Below are 12,891 nucleotides of genomic sequence, written 5' to 3'. Positions count from 1 at the left end.
GGACGCTTGCAGCAAATTCGACCCAGTTAATGACGATTTGTCTTATAATTCATCCAATAATTCTTGGGAAATGAGATGAAATTAGCAACTGGTCCAGACAAAGTGGCGGACATTTCAATCAAGAAGATAACCCACAACCTTCAGCATCGACAGAAGCTGACATTTTACTATTTCTGTTTTTAATTTATAGTTACAAGTAAACTATTGCATCCTTCATCTTGAGACGTCAGCAATTTGTGTCAAAGATATATTTCAGTCATTTTATGCAGTTTGGTAGGTATTGATTGAGCTGTTGCTATAAATCTGTGCCTGAAGTGAAGCACCCCTTCCCAGAGGCCAGGCCAAAACATGCCAGGCTGGGAGAGTTGCACAGGCAGAAGACCTTAAAGGGCTGAAAGGGTTAAACATAGAAACAGTAGAGTTTTAAAGAGTTTCATGGTGTACAAAATTTGGGGGGCGTGGGGTGGGTGGGTGGGTTGTTGTTGTTTTTGCTTTTTTATCTGGGCTTACCTGATCAGTTTGCATAAGGTAGAAGATTTATTGCTTAACATATGTCAGAGTTCAAATTTGTTGTGTAGTATGTTATTTAAACGTAATTTTAGATAGAAAATTTCCTTTATACAGTTTAATGTCTGCTGGTAAAATACCGTAAAGTTCGGTCTATTGAGCGCACTGGTATATAAGCCGCACCCACTAAATTTTGGAAAAAAATTGAACTTTATACATACATAAGCCGCACTGGTTTATAAGCCACACTTATTTCCAGTACCGGAACACATACTGATACTACAGAAAAGCTGTTGATACTGTAGGTTATGAAATAAACACAAGCGTGAACAACACAAAGAAAAGCAAGCAAAAATACTGCTAGTGCTGCAAAAAAATAATAAATAAACACAACAAAAGTAAGATCCATAATTTAGGGATAGTCACATTTATTCAACGTCATACTGCTCACTGAATCCACTAAAATCTTCGTCTTCAGTGTCCAAGTTGAAAAGAACCAGCACAGCTTCCTCCGCCATCTTCTCGCTGACTTCAGCCTCGCTTTCACTTCATGAGCATGAAGGTGGAGGTCGCTGCTGGTTCGTCGCTTGCACTGTCGTCTGCTAGGTCGATCGCCTTTAATTTGAAGGCTGCATCATAGGCATTTCGTCGCGTTTTCGGCATGATGAGGGTGTATGCTTGAGCAGAGTAGAACTGAATGCAGATCTGAAGGCTTTAATGTGTGCGGATTTGATTTATAAAACGTGAACAGTTAGCACACTATCGTGAAGCTCATCCAAAAATTCATGGACAGAAATCATGATTTTGGTGAGTTGAAGGGCAGCTAAGAATAGACGAGAACGTGACACTCCCGGGATCGTTAAATCCGCAAATAAGCCGCATCATTGCCGCAGAGGTTGAAGCTGGGGTAAAAAGTCGCGGCTTATAGACCGAACTTTACAGTAAGTGATCAATGTGAATTAAACAGAACTCAGTATGAGTGTTGGGCTACCTTTTTTGTCAGTATCTGGGCTGCAACTCCCTCATGTACTGTTTCTGTGAGAGTGTTGAAATACATACTGCTGGATTTTTAGCCTCACAAAGGCAGCCGTACTCCATTTTCAGGGAAGAAGACAAAAATGACTGCAGGATTCTTCAAAGACAAAAAACTAAAGTTTATAAAAAACCTTTTGGGTGGTAGTTGAATCCTCTTTGTTTTGACACGACCTTTCGGACCATAGGCCTGTTGTCAAGTGTCAAGTGTTGACAACGGGCCTATGGTCCGAAACGTCGTGTCAAAACAAAGGGGATTCAACTACCACCCAAAAGGTTTTTATAAACTTTAGTTTTTTGTCCATTTTCAGGATTGTTATTTTGGTGTTTTTGTAATCCACTGGAGAAAATGACTGGAATTTGATTTGGAATGTAAGGACAATGTTCACAGGTGCATGGATCCAGCAAGTTTTGAAAATATTGATTTTGATACGTCAACAAAATGTATATTTCTTTCAGTGTCCAGGAGAGAACTGCAAGGGAAAGACATTTGTGCCCAAGAGAAGTTCAAGCCTCACTGAGACGATTGACTGGCAGACCATTCGGTAAAGTACCCACCTTCACTGTTAGAAAGATAACTTTTTTTGTGTGAAAAGGATAAATCTTTCCTTTGTGATGAGGGCAAACCACGCATGTGAAAATGTGTCATGTCAAACTCTGCTTATTTGGGTATTTGCTTATTTAGAAAATAAGAAAAGTTAAGATGTCAAATATGAGGCACGCCTTGCGTGTAAGCATGTGTGCTTTGTTTCCTAATTCTGTCTACTCCCTGATTATAAATACACTAGTAATATCTCACATGCAGCGCTGCAATCAGATTCTGCGGTAAAAACTGTTGTGGTTACTGAAAACCTTGCTCCTTGTGTATCTACAACAGTAGAATGAATGAGATTAATAAACAGCCATAATCATTGTGTGTTCCAGTGTGAATGAATGAGATTAACCCTTTCGCTGCCAGGAAAATAAGATTTAAGTGAAATCTATTTGCCAGGGTTTTTTCACATAAAACGGGTATAAATTTTCAAAAAATTCTGTGCTCTTTGTTATTGGAGAAAGACCTATAAAAGTATATATTTTCTGAAAGGGAAATGAATGAAGAATACAAAACACATGATGTTTTCCCATTTTATATATTTTTAGTTACATGCTGTTGTTTTGAAATCAGTGTTTTGTTTTTTTGTCACATTTTCAATTTGTTCATTACAAACATTAGTCAGGTAATTTGCACTAAAATATATTTTCTGGACAAATGGATATCTGCACACACAAAATCATACTAGAACAGCCACAATATAAAAAAAAAACCAACTGAAAAAGAAATAGATACATAATGCATTGTGACTTCTGCAAGTGATAATATGGATGTGAGGCCACACCACCTCAGTCTCCACCCCCCCCTCTTCTTCACCCCTCTCACATGGTCACTTTATCCAGTTCTCATCAGACCGCGTTGGCTGAGTGCCAAGAAAATAGCTCAAACTGTGTCCTGCTAAAAATTCGGTGACTTCTGTCATCTGCTCAAGCTGAACAGCCAGCATCACTCACTGATAGTCATATCTTGGCCACTCTCTTGATCGCTCCCTTTATTTTCTATCAAATCGTCCTATAAATGTTCACAACTCTCTTCTCCTTCGAATTTATGCTTCAATTCTTTCTGAGCATCAGCTAAAGAAAGTAATCTTGGTTGATTTAGTTCGCCACGATCGCATGTCTTGAGCACGGAGTCAGTCCGACATTTTGTTGAGCGAGCGAGGAGAGGAGCCAGGCAAAGACTGCGGCCAGTAACCCAACCAAAACGTTCAAATAAAGGACTGCCTTATGACGCAGATGGTGTTTCTAGCTATAAATAGAATCTAGAAAGATTCCCCAAGCTAAAGCTACCAGCATTTTTGTCAACGAACTGAATGCAAAGCAGGGAAAAGTCAGAATATTTTGATGACGAGTTATCTCGTCATTGTGGCAGCGAAGTGTACATGCTTTCCATGACGAGTTATCTCGTCATATAGGCAGCCTAGGGGTTAACAGCCATGATCACTGTGTGTTCCAGTGTGAATGAAAGATTAATCAACAGCCATGATCACTGTGTGTTCCAGTGTGAATGAATGAGATAAATCAACAGCCATGATCACTGTGTGTTCCAGTGTGAATGAATGAGATTAATTAACAGCCATGATCACTGTGTGTTCCAGTGTGAATGAATGAGATTAATCAACAGCCATGATCACTGTGTGTTCCAGTGTGAATGAATGAGATTAATCAACAGCCATGATCACTGTGTGTTCCAGTGTGAATGAATGAGATTAATTAACAGCCATGATCACTGTGTGTTCCAGTGTGCAAGAAATCATGTCAGACAACCAGAAAGAAGCGGGAAGGATTCCCAGAACAGTGGACTGTGAACTCACCTGTGATTTAGGTGACTAATATACTTTTTTTCTTGCCGTTCTCACAGTGGGTGGAATTATTTCAGGGGAAAGATGCTTACATCCCTTTCATCTCTTCTTCACACTGACCTGCAGATTGAGTGAAATTTAGATGAAACCGTTCAACAGAATACTGACAAATTCTCTGTTTGCGTCAGTTTACAGTCTTTTTATTGTTAAACACTTTTTTTATGAAATCCAAAAAGAAACATTGTTAATGGAAAAGTTTAATTTGCCAGATTCGTGAACACATATTAACATTTCGTACACATATACACATGTTTGCATAGGCAAGCACACACCTACACGTAGACATGCAAACACATATGTGTTAAATTCACATGCAAACACATAACACCATTCTAAACCAGCCACACATGCATTCATTCATTCATTCTTCTTCTTCGTTTGTGGGCTGCAATTCCCACATTAACTCGTATGTACACAAGTGGGCTTTTAAGTGTTTGACCATTTTTACCCCGCCATGTAGGCAGCCATACTCCATTTTCAGGGGTGTGCTTGCTGGGTATGTTCTTGCTTCCATCACCCACCAAACGCTGTCATAGATTATGGGATCTTTAATGTGCGTATTTGATCTTCTGCTTGCGTACACACACAAAGGGGGTTCAGGCACAAGCCGGTCTGCACATATGTTGACCTGGGAGATCAGAAAAATCTCCATCCTGTACCCATCAGGTGCCGTTACTGAGATTCGAACCTAGGACCTTCACATTGAAAGTCCAGCACTTTAACCACTCGGCTATTACGCCCATCATCATTCATTCGTTTTTCTTTCTTTTTTTTCTTTTCCAGTGGATAGCTGCATTCCAGGGGACATAGTGACCGTGTCGGGCACAGTCAAGGTGAACAGCATCGATGAAGGTCGCAGCAAGAACAAGGAGAAATGCATGTTCCTGCTCTACCTGCAAGCCAACTCTGTCAACAACTCCAAATCCACCAGAACTGCAGCCAACAGCAAAGACGAGAGCGGCAGTGGCAGTGCTAGCGGTGGTGGTGGTGGCGGTGGTTCAGGGGGGTTGGCGATGGAGTTCTCGATGAAGGAACTCTATGCTATTCAGGAGATCCAAAGCGAGCCGCGCCTGTTCCAGCTACTGGTTGGGTGAGAGTTTGATAAATGTTGGTGGTTTCACTCTGTATGGCGCTAGCAGTTGTGGTGGTGGTTCAGGGAGGTTGGCGATGGAGTTCTTGATGAAGGAGCTCTATGCTGTTCAGGAGATCCAAAGCGAGCCACACCTGTCCCAGCTACTGGTTGGGTGAGAGTTTGATAAATGTTGGTGGGTTCACTCTGTGTGGCGCTAGCAGTTGTGGTGGTGGTGGTGGTGGTTTAGGGAGGTCGGCGATGGAGTTCTTGATGAAGGAGCTCTATGCTGTTCAGGAGATCCAAAGCGAGCCGCACCTGTTCCAGCTACTGGTTGGGTGAGAGTTGGTGGTTTTGTTGGTGAATAGTTCGTAGCTGTGTGTAGTGCCCCAGTGACTCATAACAGAGGTAAGGGAGAAGGAGAAGAAAAAGCTTTCGCAAGCCAAAGAAACTTCATGGCCATCTGCTTCCTGCATTCTTCTTATTATCAGTCTTTTGTATTTGTGGGCTGCAGCTCCCACGCTCACTCATGATAATGTACAAGTGGGGTTTTACATGCATGACTTTTTTTTTTTCTTTTTTTTTTTTACCCAGCCATCTAGGCGGCCATATTCTGTTTTCAGGGGTGTGCATATTGGGTATGTTCTTGTTTCCCAAACCCACTGACATGGATGACAGGATCTTTGATATGCGTATTTGATCTGTAGCATTTACACATGAAGGGGGTTCAGGAACTAGCAGATCTGCACATCTGCTGTCCTGGGAGATCAGAAAAATCTCCACCAATGCTTTAACCATTTGGCAACTGCGCCCATCTGGGTGAAGGTTTGAATATTGGCGCTTTCACTTGCCGAAAATGCTTCATAGCCATCTGATTGTTGGATGATAATTAAAGAGTAGATGATTGATTTACTGGAAGTGGGTTTTCTTTTTTTTTTGCATTCTGTATTATGCTGTTGTTTTTTTTTCTGTCATTGTCTCTGTGTTGTTTTTGATTTGTAGTTTTTGAGGTGCTATTTTTGATATGTCGTTTCATGTTTTTCTTCCTCCTTTCTCATCTTCATTCTCTTTTTGTTTTGTCTTGTTTTGTCATTTCCTCATATTCTGTTGGTACTTCCTTGCCTTGCAACATTTCTACCTGCTCCTTGTCTCTTTTCTGTTTTTTTTTTTTCTTTTTTTTTTTTTCTCTTTATCTTTTGCTTTATTTTCTCTCCTTTTATCTGTCTATTCTCCTTCTGTTTTTCCCATTCTTGCTTTTACTCATCCTATTGTTTTCTGTTCCTTTTCTCGTCTTCTTCATTATCTCAACATCACTCATTTATTTATTTTGTTTCAGGTCTTTATGTCCAACTATCTACGGGCATGAGGTAAGTGTAAGATATTTATTAAAGTATTGGCTTCAGTACTCTCAAAATATGAAATTTCTCAGTGGTACTTTGCTGAATATTTGTGCCAGATGTGTGCAGATTCGCTTTTGAACAAAAAACAACAAAATAAAAGCAAAACCGAAAAACCAAACAGTAAAAAAAAACCCACCCTGATTGAAAGTTATTTTGACTGAGCAGAAAGAGCAGAATCAAACACACAACCACTAGGACATAATGCTGTGTTACAATTACGATCTGTGCACATGGCATACACTGGAACATTTCTGCTTCCATTCCCTGCTTTCATTGACATCACATGGAAATTCCAGTCTTACAAGCAGTGTGTGGTATATAGCCCATATGTTATTTTGTTATCCCTGAAAGGCTTTTACTGGTCATTCACTGAGAACATTGAAACAAAAATCCTGAAGACAAAAAGTGAACAAATGTATACACTGTGTTTATCATAAAGAATGTGATGTCCTTTCAAGAAAGGAAACAGTGTGGTAGGAAAGGTGAGTGTGGGTGAAAGATAAGTGTGTGTGCTTGTGTATGTATGCATCCTTGCATGTTTGAGTGGGTGTTTGCATGCATGCATGAGTGTGCCAGTGAGCATGTGCATGTGCATATGTGTGTGTGTGTGTGTGTGTGTGTACTGCATATAGTCACAATGCACCAGTCATTTTAGAGTCACAAATTCATGCTATTGTGTTACTGAGATATCCAGGCACAGTTCTGCTTAAACCTTACCAGGTCATTTCATGGAGTTGCCTCCATACTCTGGATGTTTAATTAATCTTTCAGATGGTGAAAGCTGGTCTGATTCTGGGCTTGTTCGGCAGCACCCAGAAGTTCGCCAATGACAAGGTAAACACAGTATCTCACTGGCACTGGTAAATTTTAATGCAGACATGAAGAACTTAAACAGTCCGATAATTATAGTTCTCTCTTGTTTGTCTGTATGGACTGATTTTGAGACGATAGAAAAAAAGAAAAGAAAAAAGACATGGAGAGAAAAATCTATGGTCCTTGATTTAAATCATTATTAAATGTATTGTAAATGTCTAGCTGACCTCCAGCCTGTATCCTCACACATGAAGCTCACACTCCTGGTTTGAAGCTTTCCACTATTTTGGAACACACTTTGTTTCTGCTGCCCTTCAGTGATCTCTGGTTTGACGGGGGCAGTGGCCGAATGGTTGTAATGCTGGATGTTTGCCCAACTTTCCTGAGTTTAAATTCCCAGTTTCGATGACCAGGGTCATAATTATGGCTTATCCCCCCCGCCCCCGTCTCTCACCTCACCCCCCAATTCCTGAACTCGTCCATTCCCGACCCCTCTCTCTTCTTCCGTTCGATATATACAGAGTCTTGAAAGAAAAAAGAACAATGGCAAACAGGTTGGAGATTATCTCCCTGTTTAACAAACGTGTAGACCTGCTAGTGCTTGAAACCCCTTCGTATGTATATTGATGCAGAAAATCAAACACGAGCGTTGAATATCCATGTCAGGATTTGGTGGGGTATGGAAACGAGAACAATCCCAGTATGCACACTTTCAAAAACATAGTATGGCTGCCTACATGGCGGAGTGAAAACAGTCATTCACGTAAAAGCCCACTCAAACATAGGAGTGAACGTGGGAGATGCAGCCATTGAACGCAGAAGAAAATCTATATTCTGATAAAAACCTGAACATAGGCCAGGTATTTGAGTTGGTGCTTGTGTGTTCCAGAATCGCATACCTGTCAGAGGAGACCCACACATACTGGTTGTTGGAGACCCAGGCCTTGGGAAGAGTCAGGTAAACGGTCCCCCCCTCACCACTTAATTCTCTGTATTACAGTGTATTTATTTAGTTATATATATATTTTTCCTTTTTGTTTCTTGTCTGTTCTCTTGTGATGTGTCTATCCCTCTCTAACGCTCTTACCTTATGTATCTCTATCGTTCATTTTCTCACTGTCTGAAACAATAATATGCAGGGCTTTTCCAGTTTCATGGACTACTTTGAAAAAAAAAAATGTGTACTGGCTTAGATTCCGGTGGAACTTTCTTTTCATCATTTCACTGCTTTACAACACAATCAAGTATTGATGTTTTCATACAAGCACACAGTAGTCACCTCACATGCTCAGATTACTCATAAATTGACTGAAGTCAGCTGACTTGATAACTCTTTCTAAAATAAAGCAGGAGTCACAGTATTCTTCTGTTGTATTCTCATATGTCAGTGACACATAAAGGGTTTCTGATTAGAATAATGGAAACTTAAGTCAGTATCAACTTTTTTTTTCATGACCACCTTTTGGAAATTTCATCTGTTTTTGGCTGATGGTCAAAGGAAAAGAATTTCTGTGAAAACTTGCTGTAAGTCATGGGAAAAAAGTTACTTTTCTTGTTCTTTGTGATGGATCTTTTCTTTTGGCCTTACCTTGAGATGCCACTTGTTCTTGGGGAATTCACATACCACCACATGTTATAGATATTTATTGGGAATGTGAAGACACGCACACACACGCACACATGCGCGGACACACACATACATGCACGCACACACACATACATGCACACACACAAAACAACACAACACAACATACACATACAGTGCCCAACAAAACACACACAAACTTGCTTTCTTTCATTTTTTTCTTTGTCCTGTATGGTGTACTGCTTAATAATTGTATTTGTCTACAACTGCCAGGATTCAGTGTCTTCATTATTGCCTACCCAAAGTGCAGCCGCATTTGTACATCCGTCTTTTGGACTGCGTTCTCATTTCTTAGAGTCACTGATGTATTCATCTTCAATGATGGACTTCCAGTTCAGTTCAGATTAGTTACTCAAGGAGGCGTCACTGCGTGTGGACAAATCCATATATGCTACACCTGACCAGCAGTGTAACCCAATGCGCTTAGTCAGGCCTTGGGGAGAGAAAAAAAAAAGAAGAAAATTTTAAAAAGTGCATATACAAGTAAATGGATGCATCATTAACCCCTTCACTGCTAGTACGTTTTGCTATGTCCTATGCTGAGAAAATTTTCAGAAAAACAAGAAAAATACGCCAATGGTCTTAATTTGTTTATATTTCAAAAAGTACTGAAGATAAGTGCATAAAAGTATATATCAAATGAAAGGAAATTGAACAAAGATTTTGTTTTTAACACTCTCAAGTTCATATAATAAGTCAATCTGACACAAAAATGCCATGAAGTGCACACACACAAAAAATTGGGACTGTCATTCCATTTTGCAGGTGAAACAACATCAACCAGGTAATGATCCAGTCTTTCTTTTGTCTGTTTTCATCAACCACACACACTGTCTAAGGCTGTGCTACAGTGTCCAGGTCCATAAGTCTCCCACACAGTCCACAAAAAGAATGAAAAGGGTGTACTCACCCAGCAGCTATCGCCAGTAAAAGCGCTGTGTGTGGTACTTTCGGAAACAGACCTCAAGACACAGTGCTGGTTTGCTGGGGCAGTCTGGGCAGTAGAATCTCACATCCTTTCTCTGCCCTTTCTTCCAGCAGACTCTGCACCTCCTTTGTGGCCGGGCCTTCTGTGGGGTAGGTGGGATGGCATCAATGAAGTGTCGTCCACATAGACGAACAGCGTGGTCATCTTCAGCAGTGTCTGGGTCTTGGTCACCAAACATCATTGCATTGATCACATCCTTCTGGAAGTCCAGGAATGTACTGCTGTTGCCTGCGTTTTTGTAGAGGATGTGTGCATTTAGCATGGCAATTTGTAAAAAACGCACACACAGCTTTTTGTACCACTTCAGGGTTTTCCTTGTGGCATCGTAGGGCTGCAGCTGCTGGTCATGTCGATCCACGGCACCCATGTTCTTGTTATAATCCAGAATTGCTGGCGGCTTGTTCACTGCTCTTTGGTCTTGCTGCTGCTGGTCTTCAGCTGCAGGTTTGTGGCAAGTTGTCAGCATGTAGACGTCTCTCTTGTCCACAAACTTCTGGGCAAGAAGGCCGTCACAAACTCTGCTTTCGGTCTGTCCCCTCACCACACGCAGCTCACGAAGGCAGGCTGGAGCCCGGGGTGCACGGAGAGTGCCACAGCAGGAGGTGTTGCTGTTCCTCAAAAATGTGAACAGGTCACATGATGAGTACCAGTTGTCAACAAAGAGTCTATATCCTTTGTTCAGCAGTGGCAACATGAGATGCACAACTTCCTTCCCAGAACGTCCCAGGTTGGCTGCTTCAGGTGGCAACTGGCGGTCGATCTCTGCTGTGCTTTCATCTTTCCCTGCATACACCCTGAACCTGTAGGTGTAGCCGGTGCTGTCACACAGCAAGAAGATTTTTATTCCAAAACGTGCCCGTTTCAGTGGAATGAACTGCTTGAACACCAAGCGCCCTTTCCACAGAAGCAGAGATTCATCAATGGCAATATCTCTGCCTGGCTCAAATACAGTTTGAAATTGTTCAAACAGGTGATCCAGTACAGGCCGCAGCTTGAACAGCCTGTCTCTGTTGGGTATATTTGCTGGTGGCAGATCATCGTTATCAGCCATGTGCCAGAATTTCAGAAGCAGCAGAAATCTGTCACGTGGCATGGCAGCAGGAAAGGCTGGTGTGCGGATCAGAGGATCTTGACTCCAGAAACTGTTGATGTCTGGCTTTTTCACTATCCCCATCAAAAAAAGAATACCCAGAAATGTTTTTATTTCATCATTTGTTGTGGGTGTCCATGCCCTAGCTCGTGATGACGGCTTCAGTTGAGCTGTGGCCAGGTATTCTGCCGCATACTTGTTGGTCTGTATGCGGAAATGTTGATACAGATCACCAACAAATAATTCAAAAAAGTCCAATGCAGCAAAGTTGGTGGTATCTACTTGACACCCTGCATTGGCGGTGAAGTCTGGGATGTCTGGCTGAAAATTGTCTGGAACAGTCCAGACACGCTGATCCTGGCTGCCACGCCTTCGAGGGCCGGGTTGACCTCGTGCTCTGCCTCTTCCTCTGCGAACACCAGCATCTCCAGCATCCCTTGCCCTTCCTCCTCTGGTCCCCCTTCTTCTCTGGCCCCTTCCTCTTCCAGCTCCAAGTCCAGATGGTCCAGGACGAGCATCATCACCATGCTGCATACCTGCAACACATTGGAAGAAAGACTAAATTTTTATTAAATCATATATTTTAGTTTTATATATATATAGTTTATGAAATTGTACCATTTTATTTCTGAGTGTTTTCAGAAGCTGAAAGAAACACACACACACACACACACACACACACACACACACACACACACACACACACACACACACACACACACACACACACACCACACACACACACACACATACACACACACACACACACACACACACACACATTGAAATTGGTTCAGGGTTTGCCACGCCCCTTTCATTCTCACTTTCTCGTACAAAACAAAATGACAACACACACACACACACACACACACACACACACACACACATACACACACACACACACACACACACACACACATACACAAGAGTTGCATTTACAAAGTAATTTATGTATAAAAATTATGCATATCATTCTCTGATTTCAGTTTCATAAACATCATCTCCTTGCCCCTTCCCTCATCTCTCTCTCTTGTTCACACACACACACACACAATCAACACCAGCAGCAAGGCAATTGACACTCATTCCATACACTGATACACGATAAGAGGCGGCCGACACACGCTGTGACTGCCTGTAAACAATGAGCGAGCGAGCCAGCGAGCCAGCCACGCCCACTTGACCAACGTCAGTCACACGCACGGTGATGGTCTCACTGATTGAGTAACTGACCAACCTAAACACTTGTCATTGCTAACACATTCAAAACACCCATTCTGTAGTTATATTTCATTGTTACAAAGAGAAATAACAAAGAAAATGCTTATAATAAACTGATAAACCTCATGAACACCCACCTGCATCTTGAATTGGTTGAGCTTCGTCATCTGATTCAGCCTCTTCATCATGTGACAATGCCTCCTCCATCTCAAAATCTGAATCATCCTGATCAACTTCACGCAGTTCCAGGTCATTTGGTCCAAAATCTTCATCTCCACTATCGTCATCTTGAAATATCTCCTCCAATACCTGCTCAAGTGAGAGGGTTTGTCTGCGTGCAGCCATGGCTTTGGAAACACAACTTCAACTTCGAACAAACTTGCAGAACTTTCGCGAAAATTATGATAATGAGCTGGAAATTTTTGGCTTGTGGTACTCACGAAAGAAAGAGCAATCAAGGGAACTAATTTGTTGCTTCGTGGGCTGTATTTTCAGCAATGCGGAGCAAGAAACAATGACCGTTGTTTCATGACGTACGGCGCACGTCAACACAGCATTGCTGAGCGACATTTCATGACGTACGCCGTACGTCAACAGCGCAGTCAAGAGGTTAAGTTATGAATACATAAATAAATGAATAACATAAAAAAAGCAGATAGATAATGAAAGAAAA

The 12,891-nt window shown here is 41.6% G+C and overlaps 1 protein-coding gene across 1 annotated transcript in view; it reads left to right on the top strand.

Moving 5' to 3' along the window:
• LOC143295843 (DNA helicase MCM8-like) overlaps positions 1–12,891 on the top strand; it is a 60,930-nt gene that overhangs the window by 24,687 nt on the left and 23,352 nt on the right. Inside the window, exons 10-15 of the mRNA XM_076607494.1 lie at positions 1,999–2,084; positions 3,873–3,955; positions 4,776–5,082; positions 6,398–6,428; positions 7,233–7,295; positions 8,164–8,232. Coding sequence (XP_076463609.1) covers positions 1,999–2,084; positions 3,873–3,955; positions 4,776–5,082; positions 6,398–6,428; positions 7,233–7,295; positions 8,164–8,232 — 639 coding nt within the window. The remainder of the gene's footprint in view (positions 1–1,998; positions 2,085–3,872; positions 3,956–4,775; positions 5,083–6,397; positions 6,429–7,232; positions 7,296–8,163; positions 8,233–12,891) is intronic.

Source organism: Babylonia areolata, chromosome 21, assembly GCF_041734735.1.
Source record: "Babylonia areolata isolate BAREFJ2019XMU chromosome 21, ASM4173473v1, whole genome shotgun sequence".
Lineage (NCBI taxonomy): Eukaryota > Metazoa > Mollusca > Gastropoda > Neogastropoda > Buccinidae > Babylonia > Babylonia areolata.
This window is presented reverse-complemented; position numbering and strand designations above follow the sequence as displayed.